Below are 20,091 nucleotides of genomic sequence, written 5' to 3' on the forward strand. Positions count from 1 at the left end.
CTTCAATTACATTGAATCTTTCACATATAAAAGTGTAGGCCTAAGAAATACTAGTCAGAGTCAACAACAAGTAGCTCTAACCATTGATTATATATTTCAGGTAAGGTGCTTGGACTTCAACCATACTGGTCAGCAAATCACTGGCCGTTTTCAGTCAAGTTAACAGGATCACTATGCTTAAAAAAATAAAAAGATATCCAGGCAAAACATTTTTATTAATTTACTTGACTACACTTGTAAAATACATAATGTTACTAGAAATACATATTATTAAACAAGGACTTGTTGAAGGCTGGGTAAATTGTCAATATTTGGCCAAAGATGACACATTCAAAGCAGTGGTATAACATTTGCACCATTAAAAAGCTGTTCAGAGTGAAAAAGTTAAATAAATATATTTCAATAAGTAATTTGTGCAAAGGAAGGAATGTTTTGTTCAAAGGGAGATCAAATACAGAGGACAAGAAGCTATGGAGTTTAAGAGTCATGGGCCAGAGTATGTCATATTAGTTACCAATGAACTGAATTTGGGTTCTGAATGGAAAACATGTTAAACGACAAACTTAAAATAAATAAGTGCAGCCTTTTTAGAAGGCTGCCTTGAACAAAGAGGCTTTGTGGAATTCAATGCAACCAGTTTCAAGTAAAGCAAATGCTCTGTGTGCTTGGTTCTACGCTTTTCTATATTCTCCTGAGGACAGAGCCAATATTTGCTCCATTTATTTCATATTCATTCTCTTTAATTCTCACTCAAACATTTCCTTTCCAAAAAAAGGCCAACTGAATATCATTATAATATAGGTGAGATTATTATTTTACAAACATACAATACAAAAGTTTTACACCATTACAATGCAACTGTCAAAACAACAAAAACATGTATTAGGGGTTAGACTACATCACCGTGAGTTGTGGGCTCCAGAAGTGTAACTTCGTTATACAGAGGTTAACATCATGATTGTAAATCCTAAATGGCAATCCTTTGTTTTATGAGTGAATGAATATTGTACTTTATCATAATTGTATCAGTATGGTAAAACAGGGAAACTTCAAACGTATATTTTTACACACAAGATGACTAGGATCATTAGCTAACAGCAGCTAGGCTACAGTAAGTTCCTGAGATCAGCTGTAATACGTATGGTGCTTCCGTGTGACTATCTTAGAGACAGAGTTAGCCTGTGCTTAGCTAGTGCCCAAGCACCTGGCCTTGTGATTGTTTGTTAGCTGCCCTATGTTGATGAACTACTATGGGTCAAGAATCCCTCTTTTAAAAATAATGAAAAGGCAACATAAAAAAAATATAACCATTGATTTTCTCCTCTTCGCATTTCTGGCTATGGCACCTTGCTGTGGCCATTACGACAACCAATGCATCTCTGTACAACCACACTAACTGGTTTAATGACATTTCTGCTGGACAGAAACAGAACAGCAATGCCATTTGCGAACATACCATACCAGTGTCTACTCTTGCTGAACAAATTGGTTTATCCACAAGTGTTGTGTTCGAGACCGTGTAAAGCGAGACCAATTCAAGACCAAGACCGGAGCAAATAGAGTCCGAGTCAAGACCAAGACGGAGGTGTGTGTGTGTGTGTGGGGGGGGGGGGGGGGGGGGGCAGTACTGAGTCAAGACCGGGAAGGGGACAAGGGGTCCGAGACAGAGTCAAGACCAGAAAAATGCGAGTCCAATTCAAGACCATGATTGTAATTTGGTCAACTCACCACCAAAATGTCCAGTATTTCTGTTTTCATATTTAACAACATACGGATTCTTTAGGCATTCAGAATAGTGAGAAAATGCATGCTGAGGGAAAATACAACATGTGTGTGAAACATTGTTGCATTTCAATGTGGAACTGATAGCATTTTAGGAACAGGAAATCTTATTAAAAATGTGATCATATAAAAAAAAATGTCATTTTGACATTTTCATAAATTCTTAGAATGTTTGGGAATTACGTATACAAAGGCATTTGTGAAAATTCCATATCAATATAGAGTGGGAAAGCAGCCGTGTGTTTAGACAATTAATAGACACTGCAGTAAATAAAACCATAAATTAAACAGAATAAAAACATCTGTCTTGTCCAGGATCGGAGTCTACACAGACCGGTGCGCTATAGCCAATCAGAGCCACAGTAGGCCTTTAAACAAACGAGCCATTTGCCAGAATAAATTTCCGAACACAGTTGTTCAAGTTCTTACTAGCTAACCAAATGATACCTGCATCTCTAGCTGTGTATAGCCACCGAAAAACGATGAGGGGGAAAAGTCAGTCAGTCAACAGCTAGTTAGTGTAGCTATCTAGCTAACGTTAGGCTCCAGGTTTTTTAGCTTGCTACATATTGTATTTTACAAAAAGTGCACTCTCATACATGAGTGTGCTGGAATTATGGTTGCTGTCCTTTCAGAATGACAAACATGTCATACACTGAAGGCCTATAGGTTCACCACTGTACTAACCTGTCACACACTGAAGACCTATAGGTTCACCACTGTACTAACCTGTCACACACTGAAGACCTATAGGTTCACCACTGTACTAACCTGTCACACACTGAAGACCTATAGGTTCACCACTGTACTAACCTGTCATACACTGAAGGCCTATAGGTTCACCACTGTACTAACCTGTCACACTGAAGGCCTATAGGTTCACCACTGAGAAAACATGTCCATACTAGATATAAAAGCTGTTAAGGTATTTATGTTTCAAGATAGGAGTGTATATATTTGGCCTGGAGAAGCAGTTTTATGCTCTGACTGAATGGAAGCTGGTAATTAGGCGTTTTTTTACTCTGCTGATCTCGGCTGGTCCCAGACTGAGTTAAGACCGAGTACAAATGTATCCAACACTGAGACACTCAATGTGGTCTTGAGTACTACAATACTGCCATTAGTGGGAATGAGTCTTGTTATTATGGCCTTCTGTTGTTGAAGAGCAGAGAGAACACAGTTAATGCTTTGGGGGTATAATACTACTAAATGGGCAGAAGAGAAAAAAAAATGGCAGAAACTCCTGTATGCAGTAAACATAGAAGAAAAACTTATTAGGGACCATCTCAGTCACAGGTTAAACATTAATGGAGTGTTTTTCTTTGTGGACAAAAAATAAATAAAACTGTGCCGAATGAGTAAATAAAGCTAAATAGTCCACTTCTACTTACAGTTTTTATCATCTTAATACCTACCTATATCCTCCCAATATGTAAAAACATAGGCTAGATCTTAGTGCACACTCAAAAGTCTAGGTGCAAGGGATGTTGTCTGGAGTTCCTTCCCACACCAGTATCTGACAGAAAGTTCAGGATTGGAATAGAGGGGCTGACATTTTGTAAGGAGTGGCCAGGACGGCTGGGATGGATGTCATGCTTCTCGTCGCTTAAGAGGACAAGTTGGTTTTCTGGACTTTTTTGATTTCCTTAAGAAAGAAAGTAGGTTTGAGGATGACATTTTGGAGATGGTGAAAATCAACACTGACAAAGATCTATTAAAGATTTAACAATACACATTATGTGACTAATTGGTTTTCAACAAGTTAAATGGTGCGTATGGTCCAGTCCATCATACCCAGCTATGTCATGTCGATACCAACTGACCTCAATAAGAGTGTCTTTCAACTTCCCATAGGCATCGTCAAGACTATCATTGACAATGACAACGTCAAATATGCCAGGATCTTTGCCTGAAAGATAGGGGGAAACAGTTTTAGACCATTTTTAAACATTTAATTTATAAACATACAACTCTGTTTTAGCCCAAAATCGCTCCAGAATCAGACTCACTTATCACCATGTCCACCTGGGCAGCATGCAAACGTTTCTGGAGGCTCTCCTCTGACTCTGTCTCTCGGTCTCTTAAACGTTTTTCCTACAATTACAAGTGACAGAAGAAGATGAATTAAGTCATGGGGGTTTATGTTTGGATCACAATCCCAGACTGAGTTATGATAGGTTTATAACCACATTACACGTTTATAAACAACATTCAATATGGTATATCAAGTCTCTCAAAGTAAAACGAGACAAAAATGGCCCTGGTAAACAGTTTTATAATGCTGCCCGTCTCTCACCAGGATGCTCATGGACGGAGGTTGGATGAAGATGTAGATGGGGTTGAGGTCTGTCGTCTTGACCGCCCTAACGCCCTGCATGTCGATGTCCAGGACGCAGATCAGGTTCTTGTCCTTGACGTCCTGCACGGAGGCCCTGCTCGTCCCATACATGTTCCCGGAAAACACTGCGCTCTCAATGAACTCCCCTTTGTCGATGCTGGCCTGCATATACTCCCTTGTAACATAATGGTAATCTGTAACACAATAACAGTTGCATATAAAAGGTTGGTTGTTGAAACCAATAGGACACAGCGGACAGCATAGGTGGTTGAAGCGAATTAAAGAGATGCAGCAGGAGGAATTGGAGCAAGATCATCCATCGTGGGAGTTTATAAACCCTACCTACCTTTACCATTCTCTTCACCAGGACGAGGGCTCCTTGTTGTGTCTGACGGATGAGAGCACACAATTGGATATCTTATTTCTGTAACTGACACCTCGCTGACATCATACAAAGTTAACATGGGACTGGAGCAGAGCACACTTACGTGAGACGCTGAAGCCAAAGATGCCCTCGTACTCCTTGAGCAGCTTCTTGAGCAGCGTGCTCTTCCCAGCCCCCGACGGGCCACTCAGCACCACTGGCCTGGGTCCTGCCATAGCTGGGGGAGAGAGAAAGAGACAGGGTTAGAGGAGATGAAAACACACACACACACACACCAAACGGAAAGATCAATTTACACAAATGGTTGGAACTGGTGTCATAAGGAGAAACAGACAGATTAAAAACATACCTAGGCCTATCCTTTACTCACATGAAACTGGAACAATCTCAAGTAGCCTATATTGAAAAAGATCAGACAGGTGGTGTAGTATAGGCTGGTACTACCACACTGATCTCATGAGCTTACGTAACTGGTTTACCTGTAGTACAAGGCTAGGTGTAATATGAGGCCAGGTGTAATATGAGGCCAGGTGTAATATGAGGCCAGGTGTAATATGAGGCCAGGTGTAATATGAGGCTTGGTGTAATATGCCTGGTCTAAAGAATACACTATAGGGATGAATATGAAATGGACCTAATGAACCAAGCATCCCATAAAACATGGAACAAACAGATTAATTGCCTTTTGAAACAAACAAAAAAACATTTCAGAAGGTGATTATGTAGTAAACATCCTAAGCAATCAGAACAGGTTCCAACAAGACTAGTAGGACCAACACAGCTAGAGCAGTTATTAAGTCCCATTAGGCCGTTACCACGGCACCATCTACTAATTGGAGTGCCTAAAATTACCCTGCTGCTTCTGATTGCAAGGCATAAGTGCGTTCAGTACACTGTCTACAATTATTATTTTTTAACCATAAAATACATTTAAAAAGACTAAAATCAGTATGATCCTAGGCTAAATGTTTACTTGTTTCTTATGATGTAGCCTAGGCTATTTTTGAATGTGTTGTCCAATTTAGACATACCCAACAAATGTTCCACTAATAGGTCTAGGCCTAAACTGAGACTAGTACAATCTGAATGAGGAACAGCCACATACCGTGGAGTTATTTGATTTTCAATTTAGCTTGTGTACTAAAAACCATCAGCCGAGTCAACACAGCCGGGTCAACTACAGAGATAATGACAGTGATAATAGCAATGACACACTATTTTGGAATTAGTCAAACAAATCAGCTTTACAATAAAAAAAAATTCTGACCTGTCCTATTCCAGAATGATCTTAATCTTTAGTTGTTAGCCATATAGGCTAGATCATATTATTAGGCTAACGCCCCTCTTCCTCCTTACCTTCAGTCACTTTCAGTAGACGTGCGAGTGAGGGAGAGCAGCAGGTTGTGGGAGGACTGGATTGGCAAGTGAATGAGCAGCACTATTATATACTGGAGCTGGGTGTGTCAGTCTATGTGGTGTCTGTGTGGGCGCAGACTCAGCACTGTACAAACAGAGGAAAGTAAATCGCTACTCCCTCCAATCACCGCTCAATAAGTTACACAGTAGCCTAAACCCTGCCCAACAGCTCGTGACATAGCCTAGATATTGACAGCTTCTTTCAGTTGTCTACGGAAATGATAAACGAATCATGCAAAACACAAAATAAACTCAGGTGAGAAATTATCATACAACAGTCTACTGCATTACTATTAAACACTGCAAACATAACTAGACCTAAAATGCATATCTCATAAATGACAAATGCCTCTTCAATCCACAAAATAGCATTGCACCTTAAACGACCATGTAATTTATATATCGCTAGCCTACACTGTTTTAGGCTACTAAAAGTAATGTATCAGTGGGTTTGGTTAGATGTCCAAAAATAAGAAAATCCATGTGAATGACGTGTCATACTTTACTTAAGTGGTGCCGCCTCCTCATAAATCTACAGATGCTAATTTAAAGGAATTAGAGTTGTCTGCAAAAAAAGGAGTTTGTTATAATAGCCATGTAGTCTATGATCCCATATAAGCTCATTTCCATTTTAAAAAAATGGATTCTCTCTTGTAATAGGCTAATCAGACCTGAGCTCACCCCCTGACAAAAAGATAGGAAAAACCTCAGTGCGTGTAGCCTGACAGCTGCAGGTGACAGAAGCATTCATTCTCTGCCGCCTCTTGAATGTTTAAATCACAAACAAATTCACAGCTCCTTTCCAAGTCAGAATCAGTCATGGGTTTGACGCTGGGATGCAGAGGGTCAGACTGTTGTCACAAAAACATGTGGACAGAAAACAGACTATAAGAGTGGTTTAGGCTACATCCAGTCAAATAAGAAACCACTTCTCGCAAGGTTCAGATCTAACTTTCTCTTCCTTGCAGTCAGAATACCAGCAAGAAATGGTACGATTCAAGAGAAGGTGACAAGTTAGCCTGTACAGCAAATATTCAAAACAATTGGGTCTACAATGACACCATACATAGGGACATCTTATAGGCTTGGTCTAACATCTAAAGGCACCACTTTTCAAACGTGACAGAAAAATTGGCTATAGGCTACATCTACACAGGCAGCCCAATTCTGAAATTGTTTCCACTACTTGGCCTTTTGCCCAATCACATCAGATCTTTTCCCGTCAGATATTTTTCGGATCTGATAGGTAAAAAAAAATATCAGAATTGGGCTGCCTGTGTAAACAAAGCACGTGTTACAGAAAACGAGGTGCATGTGAGCCGACTGCAGGCACAGGGTAAGGCTAATTGAAATGGTTACAGGAAACATTGTTCTGCATGCCATTACAGATGTTGCATTCAGTTAACTTTAGGTCAACCCTTATATATGCTTTCCACAGCATGTGATCGATCTTTGCCAGACAGTGACCAACCTTTCATCATGTGAATTCAGTTGGCTCCTAATTTCATTAGGCTGTTACTGATTAGTATGTTTTCTAATCAGCTGCAGCCTGCGATAACTAAGTGCTCAGTCAGGTAAGATACACTATATGTCCAAAGGTATGTGGACACCTGTTTGTTGAACATCTCATTCCAAAATCATGGGCATTAATATGGAGTTGCTATAACAGCCTCCGCTCTTCTGGGAAGGCTTTCCACTAGATGTTGGAATATTGCTGCAGGGACTTCAGCCACAAGAGCATTAGTGAGGTTGGGCACTGACGTTGGGCTATTAGGCCTGGCTCGCAGTCAGCATTCCAATTCATCCCAAAAAGTGTTCGATGGGGTTGAGATCAGGGCTCTGTGCAGGCCAGTCAAGTTCTTCAGCACCAATCTTGACAAACCATTTCTGTATGGACTTCGCTTTGTGCATGGGAGTATTGTCATGCTGAAACAGGAAAGGGCCTTCACCAAACTGTTGCCACAAAGTTGGAAGCACAGCACTCTCCAGTCCCGTTCTGTGAGCTTGTGTGGCATATCACTTCGCAGCTGAGCAATTGTTGCTCCTAGACATTTCCACTTCACAATAACAGCACTTACAGTTGACCGGGGCAGCTCTAGCAGGGCATACGTTTGACAAACTGACTTGTTGGAAAGGTGGGATCTTATGACAGTGCCACGTTGAAAGTCACTGAGCTCTTCAGTAAGGCCATTCTACTGCCAATGTTTGTCTATGGAGATTGCATGGCTTTGTGCTCGATTTTATAGAACCTATCAGCAACCATGCTGATATGCATGTGTGGGTATGGATGTGGGTAAGCAGACAATCAAGCTACTACGGCCCCCCCATGATGAGTTCAGATTTTTTGTGGCTGCCACCCCATCAAAGTTGACTATCCCCGATCTAAAGCATATTGCATGAGAAGGTTCTTACCTAAAAAGGTCTTCCATCCCTATTCTATGCGGTTCAAATTAGGCCAGAAAATGTTTTACCATTCAACAGTAAGAAGGCAAAAGCTGCCAAACCAGATCCAATCTGTACTAACAATCAGTTTTCCTTTTCTCCCCTATAATAACTCATAGCTTTATAGAAACATCCAAGTTGATAAGATATCAAGCCATAATAGAGCAATGTACTTGATAACTAATTTAGGCACCACTTACTGCTATAGCCTAAAGCTGTGTGGGAGAGTATAGATGATGATTATGTAAACAAGACATTTCAACTTCAACACAAATGGACAGTGAATTAGACAGCTCGGTCTTTCCTACTAGGTGGTGCCTATTGGAGCTCATACTTTTTTTGGAAAAGCATATCTTTTTTTGTATTCTATCAGAAAAAAGGACATGTTTGACTTTCAGAAAAACATGTTGGTTAAAAAATGCTGGGGTGTATTTTCCAACCAGTTAGCTGCATAATCCTAAAGGGGTGGAATTTAACAGGGTGGGAATGTGAAGCCTAAATTAGCCATAGCTCTGTGAGTAAGCAAGATTGAGCTAGTATAATGGTGTATAAACATTTGAGCACGATTTTAAAAACAGATAAAACAGTGTTTATATTTATTTAGCTTTGCACCATTGTTTTCCCACCAAATAAATTATGACACTTCCTGAATGTGGTGTCATTTTAGGAAGGGCTTGTTTCTTAAACGGAGATTAACAACAAATTAATAGGGTGGAAAGTGATATCAGAAAATCTTAAATAAAACCATAAATACAATAATTATTAAAAAACGTTATTGATGAAAGACAATTTAACTAGGACTATAAAATAACTAAAATATGTAATATTTTATGGTTTATATTTCTCGTGGAAGTTGATGAATAACACCCGGGGACATGGCAAAAACGCCTACATCCACTGAAAAAGTGTTCAAAAGTCATAACATTTCCTCTCAAGAGCCATATTTTTGAGGTAAAAGACACCGGACCTTATATTTAAAGTATTTTGGAATCCACATGTTACAGTAAATAAGAAGTGATATTTCCTGGGGACAGAATAATGCCTTGACACGGATTGACCAATGCGTATGGCCTGTGTGACAGACTGGCTCGCTTCAGTGATGATAACGAAAAACAGCAGGCTATTGAGAAATAGTTCATAGACTAGCGGTCAAAATAATATATGATCATCCTACCTGAGAAGAGCCTGGATAAATACCTTGTATACATCTACAATGACTGCGGTTCAATATCTCAATAATGTCTCCAAGGCGTCATTTCCGTACTTATTGGGTGGTCTTTCTGCCTTTTCTGTCTACATTCCGCGTGAAGGCCATTAATATAGATGGTGTTTCGACGTCATCTTCACGAGCCAAATAAACAAGAGTACATCGTTCAAATACCAGTGTGTATACGTCCTCAACCGAGTACATTCAAAAAGGAAACGGTGTCGTATTTCTGTGAGCGTTTAAACTCCGCACGCGATACAAAGACCTTTTGAAAATCTACATCCAACCCAATAAACAGAAATAATATAATTACTTCATATAAGCATTTTACAGGGGTTGCAGATTCAGTATTACGAACTGTGCGTAATGAACGCCCCCAGCTAAAAATAGCTATTTGCGTGCAGATGATCGGCGCACAAACACGCGAGACCGAATAGTCTCGCGTTCTTGGTTTTTCACTTGTTTAGCTAGCTAACTCAGTTTATTCGAAACACGGAAAAGGTTACTATCCATGCTTCTAACCATCGCTTACTATATCGTCGTAAGCGGACGTGGGAGAGAAAAGCCAGAAGGAAACTCCCCGGATGAACAACGAGAGGGCCTAACGTGTAAACAAAGCTTTCATCGTCTTTATTCAACGCTAAAATAATGTTTGGTGCTTCAAGATCTGGGGGTGTAAGGGGGGGGCAAGACCAATTCAACTGGGATGACGTGAAAGGCGATAAACACAGGGAAAACTACCTCGGTAAGTGGAGAAAAATGGGCATCAACCCATCGTCGCCAATGACCTTTGTCTACTGTAATGAACGATTCGCTTCTTTGCGAATAGACAGCAGGGCGACTATCCAACTAATAATTAGGTCAAATGTTTAGTTAGTAACTAGCTAACTACGTTCTAGATAAAACTAGATACAGTAGGTAACTACTTAGCAAGTTATAATAATCGACAATGTAGTTAGCTAACGGTAGTTACCGCAATAAAGCAATAGGTTGTTAGCCTGTACTCATTTATTCTCGAGTGCCACGTTCTTACCTTTTTCCGAAGTGTAGTCAGTCCCTCATTAATGTTGCATTGCTTGTCAACAACTCAGATTGTCTGCCTGGAATATACTTATTTATTTTTTTACCCAGCTAGCTATGTTGGAATGGTGAATTTTGAGATTGAGATAAAACCAAGCGCAAACAATTGACTGTGCTGCCAAGGAGAGCGGCCACGCACACTCGACTGCGGCTGGTCAGGGAATGCAATTATGCTAGTCTGCGCATATACATGGCTTGCTGTATATACATGATGTTATCCAAATTAATACACTGGTCACGAACGAGAACTATTTCTCAAAGATTTTACACTGTGCAGCCAGGAGGAGAGGGGTGTGTATTCAACACGGCAACGTTGATTGTAGAAGAATAGTTATGGCAATCACTTCTTTATGTAACTTTATTACCTAAGCCATGTCTCTGATTTGGACATGCATGCATTTGGAGTATATTTATACCCTTGCTATTGTTTCAACCCCAGGGAACTCTCTTATGGCACCAGTGGGGCGATGGCAGAAAGGCAAAGATCTGACGTGGTATACCAAAGACAAAAAAGGTGGTGTCAAGCCTATGTCAAGAGAAGAGGAGCTTGCTGCTGTGAAGGCAGCAGAGCAAGAGGCACTGCTGGCTGCCCTGTAAGTGGAACATCACACAGAAACGACTACCTTACAGAAATATTAGAGTAAAATGTCAAACTAATGTCTTATTCATTATTTTCAGAGGCCACAAGAATATAAAGAGACAACCATCTGGCCTGACCAAAGAGGTACTTTTTTTTGCCTTCATAGGGTTTGAGACTCATTTGTATTATGTGCTTTTTGTTTACACAAGTTCTAGTATGTTTTGGATTATAATCATGTCTTAATTTGATAGTGTCACAACTGCATTAGACCAGGGAAGATGACATTTAGTTTAGTTTAAATCTCTTTTATATACATTTTTATTATTTTATTTTTAGCATTTGTCACCATGATTTAACGTAACTAGCCTAGTCATATTTTATCATAAATCTTAAGGATGAATACGGGATTGCTTTTGTAATGCCGATTCCAATGTGTCCAACAGGACCTTGCAGATGTGTGCAGGAGGGAGGATGCGGAAGCTGAGGACAGAGATGTGGACAGAGTTTCTGGCCTTGGAAGCTCCGGGTAACTGACTGAACTGTTTGCAAAAGTGTTGTTTCACAAATTCTGTTTTTAAAGCTGGGTTGATACTGTAGGAGACTTCTCACCAAAATATTTTTTTAATATACGTAATTTAGTAGACCCTCTTATTCAGTGCGACTTATAGGCACAATTAGGGTCAAGTGTGTTGCTTGGTGATTCGAACCAGCAACCTTTTGATTACTGGCCGATGCTCTTTAACTGTGAGATTTTTTATTCTCCCACGTCTTCTAAGCATTCTCTCAGGTCGCTCTTCACTCGTTTAGACTTTTTTTAGCAGCATATATGAGTCCATGACCGAGTATCCCCTTGATATTCAAGTGGAAGAAACAGTGGAAACATTATGGATTGGAGTGTACTAGTTGAGTAACTAGGAGTATGTTTTCTGTCACCAGTGCAACGTCACGGAAAATGGTGTTCTCCCAACAGGAGAAGGAAGCTGCCAAAATAGGCTTGTCAGTCTTCACAGTAAGTTTGTTTATGCTCTCTGAGTAAAACATCCTCACGCAAAGGTGAGCCATCTAAAATAATACACCACTCTGTGTAGGTGTGTTAATCCATTTGTGTTAGCTACATATTTTTCTAACATGATTGATACCGCTTGGGAATTGATTCTGTAATAGTCATGTTACATGATTACGATCATAATGGAGAGCATTGTTTTCACAGCACCATAAAACAGAAGGGAAGTCTGGAAACCAGGAAGCCTCTGCCAGAAAAACATCTGCGAACACAGAGAAACAGGATGTGGATCAAAGGTAGTGTGTTATTGATCAGTGTGTTGGCAATCGAATATCTGAGGTAAATTTCTTCAGATTACTGTCTCAAAAAACCCCTCAAAAGACTTGCCTGTTATACTTTCCCATCATAGACACGATAGCAGCAAAAAGAAGGAAAAGAAGCGCAAAAAGAAGAAAAGGCAGAGAAGAGACTCTTCCTCCTCCGATTCAGAAGATGACAAAAGGTTAGCGTGTTGTTTCTCCCTTTTATACCTGTGGGTCACTTGTATGTCATGTTCACTTTGCCTTCCCCTTTTTAAATGATAAAATCACAAGAAAACAGAACACCAATGTCCAATAATGTTACAAGTGGCGCAGCCACCTAAGGCACTGTATCTCGGTGGAAAACCAGGCTGTATCACATCCGGCCGTGATTGGGAGTCCCATAGGGCGGCGCACAATTGGCCCAGCATCGTCCGGGGTAGGCCGTCATTGTAAATAAGAATTTGTTCATAACTGATTTGCCTAGTTAAATAAAGGTACAATTTTAAACCGCTTATTTGCTTTAGCACTAGAGGGTGCTAAATCACTGTTGGCGAGGTGGAGAGCTGGTCTTTGGTTCCATCTCAAAATATGGGTTTTTGCCAACCTGCAAATGTTCTGTCAACAATTAGACTTTGTATGCTTGGTAGAAACATAGAACAGGTTGTACACTTACTAGGGATGTGTCAGTTAATGTGTCCAGCTGCTCTATTCTGTGGTAATACAAGACTGATTAAATGTTTTTTTTTTTTTTAAAGCAGGCTTGGGATGTTTAGCAACAGGAAGAGGTAGTCTTAGTTAAAATAAGGTGTAGGGTTGATTTTTGAACTGAGTGAATGCATCATCCAGCCCATGTCATGCTTATCTTGTTTGGGGGGCGGGCCTTATTTACTATTCTCCTATGGAACCCAGATAGTTATCCTTTTATAGATGAGGCAATGGTTTGTATCATAATTCAGTGTATTCCTAATGTATCTTCCTCAGCTTACTTTGACCCCTGCCTATTAGTCTCAATCATTGATTGTGTGTTTCTTTACTCCTCAGGCGCAGAAAGGACCACCGTCATCATAATCCATCATGCCTCAGTCAGACTGGAGCCAGACCCCATGACAGCCATTCAAAGGGGGGACCAAAGGGTGAACGCCACCCCCTCTCCTCTCAACGACGCCAGCAGAGGCATGACACACACTCCTCCCACAGGGAGTCCCCCGTCCCCCGCGCCAGCCACAAGGCAGCCCATGCTGCTCTGACACAAAGCCACAGGCGGCGCCATGACACAGACTCTGACGAATAATATCTCCCCCCCCCACTCAGACACATTGAGGGAGAGGAGTGCTCTATAGCCCACAGCAGAGCAGCTTGACTGGTCTATGAACTGGACTCGAGGGCTGTGGTTGAGAACAGTAGGTCAATCTGTAGGCACTAGCAGGCTTGTGTCCTTATTTGAACAGACCAGTTTTTATTTGTGTTGAATTTTGAATTGTTAAATTTGTTTCTATTGGTATTTTATTTTTCTGAACCAGCTCAAATGTATTTTATGTGTCTAGCTACCAAAATTGAAGGACACTATTCATACAATTGAATCAGGGACTACCGAAAGCAAGTTAAGTGCATGTGTTCTTGGTGCTGAAAATAAGTTAGTCAATACAAACTATTGCTGTCCAAGACATTAAATCCGGCGTGACACTTGCCCATTAAAAAATGTATTTAAATGTGTGCCAACACCTAAATGTTACCGAGTCTCCTCTTTGGTTTGTCAGTCTCGTCATCAGTTGAGAATATTCACTTCTCTACATCCCACTGTGCCTCACAGTACTCAGCATTTTTGCTCCTTTTCCTCTATCAAGCAAGAACTCCTTTGCCCCATCACTCTTTTCTGTTCTAGGTTCAGTTGCCTGCCTCCCTGGCTGGGGTAAGATACAATGCACTCCAGTGGTCATAATGGAGTGTAGTGTTTGTATTTGCCTTAAATCAGGTCTGAAAGGGGGCATTCTACTGGCTGGCACCTGATGGTGAACTAAAAAGAGCAAGACATTCACAAAGGAGTGTGCAAAGAAGAAAAAAACAGTGGTCTTTTATATGGCAGAGTACCATTAGGACTGCCACACACAAACCAAGCTGATGGACAAAGTTACACTAAGGGACTCGAGACTCCTGCCCCCTCCTTCCACGACCACCATACTTCTGCCATGTTTTATAGGCTTGGCTGCATTAACCAGCAGTCTAATCAACCTGAAAGAACATCATAAATTGCTCCCCAATTATTGCCACCGCCCATCCCTAGCGCAGACCAAATGTAACAGACAGGCCCAGCTGTAGCCATTTGTAACTTATTCAACACCCGCGTTGGGTGGTTAGTTGGCTGCCATCACCTTGGACCAACCCACTCTCTTAGTCCAAGTCATGGGGGGAGAGTAGTTGGGTGTGATTGCGGATTTGGGACAAGAGAAGGGAGGAGGCTGTCTGACCAAAGCACAGGCAAAGTCCATTTTTAGATTAGGATTAGGTGTCATTTTGAATTCATAATGGGGAAAGAGGCTTGATTAACTCCTACTCATGGGGCAGTGTGGGTTTCTAACCTGGAAGTTAATAATAAATATGTAAATGGTAAAATGTACAATATTTGAATTGTGCCAGTTGGCAGATTCAGTATATGTTGCCTTTCTTGCTGTTGATCAATAATGTTCACTGTGCCTTCAGCCCTGTGAGTCCAAGGAGGAGATAGAGGTTAACGGTGCAATGTCAGCATGATCAAATCCAATAACTTAAAAGAGAATTACATGAAAAATAACAGAACATGTAAACAGTCTCTAATCACTTTAATTACAGTGCTTTTCTCCAAAAAATTAAAGCTGAAATAACTTTACAAAAAAAAAAAGTTTAGACAAAAGTTCTGCTAAAGAGATTAACGTTTCAACAAAAGGTTCAGGCAATCAGTTTTAATCCAATGCCTTGCTTTAAAAGAAAGACTAAGAAATGTCCATAGCACTCTGGTGGAATAACACCCAGAACCTTTTGATAAGAAGCACAAAAGGTTGTAATGGAACAGCATGTTTCTTTGACATGAGGACAAAAGTATCCCCCCAGAACATAGCCAAGGACAACATGAGCTACGAAGGACAAAAAAATACTAGTGCCCACTAAGTAAAAAATATGGAGTTCATACATTTCCTATTGCCACTGACATTGATGCATGCCTTGTTCCAAAACTATTAATATACTTTAATCATTCCCAATAAAAAGGGATGAAAACAAGGTCTTCAGGTCATGATGGAGGACATCAGAATTCAGAATACAACTGCTTTTGTCATATCAGAGCATCATACAGCATATACCTTCGAGTGCAGGGGTAAACAACCAGGTGTCTGCGATGGGGGTTCAATGTTTTTATGAATATCGCTAGCAACAGACTAAACACATTTTGAATGACATACCTACAGTAGAAAAGAGGAAAATATCTTATTTCTCATGATGTCAACTTTATTTCTCCACTACTAATATTGAACAAATTACACTCACTGGAGTATCTGACATTGGCTTTGAAAAATAGGCTACCAGTGTGGTAAGTGCTACTGGCTGCTGGTAAGTGTTCTTGACTTGGACATACATTTTTGCCAACCCATGGATAGCAAGCTAAACAGTTGCGCTTAGCGAAAGTGTTTGCAGTTAGCCTATTAGCTAGAAAGGTATGTTAGAGTTTACACTTCCTCTTCCAATTATAAATGTGGGGAGGTCAAACTAATGAAAAAACATTTACCAAATCAATTAATTTCAAAATGTTTTGAATACTTCGCCTTGACATTCACCTGATAGGACATGAGGAAAAAAATGTTTTGGCTAACATAATGGGAGTCCCTGGTTCAGTGGTTTGCCTGGAAGGGGGAAAGATAAGGTTGAAGACCCCTGAGTTACAAGGTTGTTGTGGCGCTAAGTCATTGTGATGGTGATGTTGAGGACATCAAGGTATCCCAACCCTTGAGCACCTGCAGCTGACAAGAGTAATGACAATGCTTATTTAGACAAAAATGTTTAACAATCAATTAGATAGTCCCGCTGACAATCAACGTGTTCGAGATATTCGATTCTGCACAGAACATGGATTATAGCAAATGGATAGGCAGGAATTCTGCTTCTCTAGGCATTGTGAAAATCTGTTGATTTGCACAGAATCTGTGTGTCTTAAACATGCATTTGTCCAACATACAGACCACATCATGCACTTTTTTTGCTATTAAATTCAGGCTCACTGCGACAAGGGCAGTACACATGATTATTAACCTGAGCCACTTTCATACATCATAATGCTGACCAGACAGTACCTCTGTCCATCACAAAGCAGGTGAATGATGAGATTCATGGAGGAACATAGTTACTCTGCATGGCAGCCACTTCTCAACGAAAGCCAACATGATCTGACAAACAACAAAAGCCGGTAAGTGTCGACAAGAGTTTGACTTTGAAGCCCACTAACCTGTTTTAGGCTTCATCTCAATAATATGCTCTTCAGTGTTTTGCTAAATGGTATTTTGGGGGAGCAGGATATTGTAGCCGTCAGAGGTGTTAAACCATAATTGTTGAAAGTTGTACATCTGTATGTATGCTTAATTCAGGAGAAACACTCCTTTCAGTAAAAATTACCAGCAGACTTATGTAAAAAAGTCAATAAACATAGGGTCCCATCAATTATTTTTTGCCTCCCTTTTCTATTTACTAGACATGCATGTCTGCCCAAGGGTCAAGAGGAGGAAATAACCAAGGTAGATTTTTAAAAGTCTGCAATAAGCTGCCTCTTAAACCCCTCACCATCCAAAACAAGACTATTTACATTAAATAAGAAACCCAGACAGCTTTCCATGATTGGGTTATTATCCTCCCTGGCCCATATGGTGTATTGTTGTAACGAGAGATGAGAAATGAGGGCAGCTTTCCAGTAGGTACTTTTGACAAAAGTAACTTAATTTTCAACATCAGAAGAGTACAAAGCAAAGATAGAGAAGATACAGTGTTACACTTTTCACACTACTGAGCCGAGCCAAACTGAGCCGAGCAGAGCTGTACTGCGCCAGCAGGGCTGTACTGCGCCAGCCTGGTAACTCTTCTACCACACAGTTGCTAGAACCATGCAGGAAAGGACAACGTGAAAGAAAATCATCTGAGCCACCGTACGGTTTGAGTCAGCACGATAGAGTGAAAAGGGTATATGTGAGTTGAGGAGGACAGTGGATTATGATGATTAGGCCTATTTCTGGTTTTTTAACTGATTAGACAACCAATCCAGTCCTTCATAGAGACCGTCTCCGCTGGTGGCACAGGTGGCCTGGATGTACCAGTTTCTATGGCGGAGGGAGTGCAGTCCCAACTTGTCTGTGAGTTCGGCCGCATTCATAGCATTTGGGAGGTCCTGAAAAGAGAAGTTCTCCCATAATGAGACAAAAGCCAAGCCAGGGAAGGACATCCAAAGTATATAACAGGTGTATTGTCCTTTCTATTTTATTAATACAACAAAAACAAGTTGGAGGCTTTTTGCTTTCACACAATGGACAGGTGAAAAATGTAGGAGTACCTGTTTGTTAGCGAATACTAATAAGACTGCCTCTCGTAGTTCATCCTCTGCCAACATTCTCATCAGTTCTTCGCGGGCTTCGTTCACTCGCTCTCTATCATTGCTGTCCACAACGAAGATGAGACCTGAAACACACCAAAATAAAAACATTTTGAGTCAACATCTCTAGTCTGTTGGTCCTCCTTTGACAGGAGTAAAATTACTTGCTGTCAGCACATCTTACCCTGTGTGTTCTGGAAATAGTGACGCCACAACGGTCTAATTTTGTCTTGACCACCGACATCCCACACTGTAAAACTTATGTTCTTGTACTCGACTGTCTCAACATTAAAACCTGAATTGAAGAAAGAAGATATTAATAACCCGCACAATCTATTTGATGCAAGTGAACATGTCCAGGGGGAAATTGTGTTGTTTCTAATTCTATATTTTTAAATAGTCTCAACGTTACACAAAATATGATATTCATACAAACTGGGCTGACAACACTTGGGCCTACATGCCACCACCAGTGCTACTACTTACCTATAGTTGGAATGGTAGTTACAATTTCTCCAAGTTTGAGTTTGTACAGGATTGTTGTTTTACCAGCAGCATCGAGACCCACCATGAGGATCCTCATCTCTTTCTTGCCAAATGCTTTAAAGAGGCTTGCAAATAAATTCCCCATAGTGAAAGACGGATTCAACTTTGGCAGTAGGAATACTAGAAGAGAACAAGAGGAACCCAATTTTGTAACCGTCAGTGTGTAGTTGTGCGCTGCCAAATACAGGTTCTTATAAACTGAGTTGTTTAATATACCTAGTATATCAACTTTCTGACAACTATGTTAGTTGATTAGCTAACAATATAACTAAAAACAAGACGCTAGTTAACTAACCATATAGTGCGCGTCAATGCTTAGATAGCTGCTAGCTAACGTTACACAAATAATTTCATAAACTAATCAGTTGAATAAATGAAGGTAACAACCATCGCGTTAAACTGCCTTGCAGTGAAAGACAAATGGCTATTACGTTAGCTATATCGAAAGGTCACTCACTATAAGTTAGCTCTCTAATAGATAACTGACTGTTTTGCTAGCTTTAGCAAGCGGCGCCAAGCTAGCCTAACCAGCCATCTGGCAAGTTTTTTAGATACCTTTTTAACTAGCTAGACCCCAGGAAATGAGACCCCTTTACGTTATATAGCTAAACAGCTAAATACAATGTATGTGACGATTATCATATTCAAACAACATCAAGCGTAAAAATGACAGTTTTCTGCTTACAGTTGTTTTCAATTCTTTCCTCTTTAAGGCGTTTCCTTCCTCAAGATGTCGGGTTATTATTTGGCCACGTCAGAGCTTCCAGAACGACTTCCGTGAAACAGAGCGTTTGGTATGTCGCGCCCTATGGGCTGGAGGCGAATGACACTCATTTTTACATTTTTGTGCTGCTAAAACATGAGTTTGCTTGTTGCAGGTGCGTGAGAATAATTATTCGATTATATGAAAATAAAAAACGCACACACTGCTTTTTCTTATATAACTTTAGTTTTAGGAATGCCAAAAGCATGGCCCGAAAGGTAAACTTATAGGGAAAGACAACATTTTAAGGGTTGTGATATATTGTATTGAATATGATCTCCAATCAGAAAAATGTTTTACCATTTGATGTGCCATTCTATAAATATTTAGATTTTTGGGATAAAGTTCAAGGTGGGCACCATTTTGAAAACAGAATTCAGTCAACTTGATCTACTCTCTTCCTGTACAGCATAGTGAAAGCTACTGAAGAGTGCTCTACTGGCAAACAGTGTTTTCCTTTTCTTTTTAATCAAATTGTATTAGTCACAAGCACCGAATACAACTGGTGTAGACTTTACCATGAAATGCTTGCTTACGAACCTTTCCCAATGATGCAGTTTTAAAAAAGTATGACAAATAAAATACCAACACAAGACATAAAATAAAATAAACAAAAATTGAGCTATATATAGGGAGTACCAGTGCCAG

The 20,091-nt window shown here is 40.3% G+C and overlaps 3 protein-coding genes across 12 annotated transcripts; 1 reads left to right on the plus strand and 2 right to left on the minus strand.

Moving 5' to 3' along the window:
- Positions 1-196: 196 nt before the first annotated feature.
- On the minus strand, positions 197-10,875 carry guk1a (guanylate kinase 1a). Of its 9 annotated transcripts, XM_090182552.1 has the most exons (9): positions 9,538-9,935; positions 6,628-6,772; positions 5,862-6,006; positions 4,609-4,722; positions 4,467-4,508; positions 4,079-4,314; positions 3,792-3,876; positions 3,606-3,691; positions 197-3,427 (listed from the first exon to the last, which is right to left on the minus strand). In XM_090182552.1, the coding sequence occupies exons 4-9, from the start codon at positions 4,718-4,720 to the stop codon at positions 3,389-3,391; spliced, it is 600 nt and encodes a 199-aa protein (XP_090038678.1). In that variant the 5' UTR covers positions 4,721-4,722; positions 5,862-6,006; positions 6,628-6,772; positions 9,538-9,935; the 3' UTR covers positions 197-3,388. The 9 variants fall into 9 exon arrangements, with proteins under 9 accessions (XP_090038678.1, XP_021466920.1, XP_090038679.1 ...); XM_021611245.3 differs by lacking the exons at positions 6,628-6,772; positions 9,538-9,935 and adding an exon at positions 10,604-10,833; XM_090182553.1 differs by lacking the exon at positions 6,628-6,772 and having other exon boundaries at positions 9,884-9,989.
- Positions 9,902-14,267, plus strand: c8h1orf35 (chromosome 8 C1orf35 homolog). Its single transcript, XM_021613612.3, has 8 exons — positions 9,902-10,315; positions 11,090-11,243; positions 11,329-11,374; positions 11,674-11,756; positions 12,167-12,239; positions 12,441-12,529; positions 12,643-12,735; positions 13,577-14,267. The coding sequence occupies exons 1-8, from the start codon at positions 10,219-10,221 to the stop codon at positions 13,824-13,826; spliced, it is 885 nt and encodes a 294-aa protein (XP_021469287.1). The 5' UTR covers positions 9,902-10,218; the 3' UTR covers positions 13,827-14,267.
- Positions 14,268-15,334: 1,067 nt separating this feature from the next.
- Positions 15,335-19,395, minus strand: arf1 (ARF GTPase 1). 2 transcript variants are annotated; one of them, XM_090242395.1, is made up of 5 exons: positions 19,236-19,395; positions 18,621-18,800; positions 18,319-18,429; positions 18,096-18,220; positions 15,335-17,933 (listed from the first exon to the last, which is right to left on the minus strand). In XM_090242395.1, exons 2-5 carry the CDS (start codon positions 18,763-18,765, stop codon positions 17,772-17,774), a joined length of 543 nt encoding a protein of 180 aa, XP_090098521.1. In that variant the 5' UTR covers positions 18,766-18,800; positions 19,236-19,395; the 3' UTR covers positions 15,335-17,771.
- Between the last annotated feature and the right edge of the window lie 696 nt (positions 19,396-20,091).

This window comes from Oncorhynchus mykiss, chromosome 8, assembly GCF_057628025.1.
Source record: "Oncorhynchus mykiss isolate SJ-2025 chromosome 8, ASM5762802v1, whole genome shotgun sequence".
Lineage (NCBI taxonomy): Eukaryota > Metazoa > Chordata > Actinopteri > Salmoniformes > Salmonidae > Oncorhynchus > Oncorhynchus mykiss.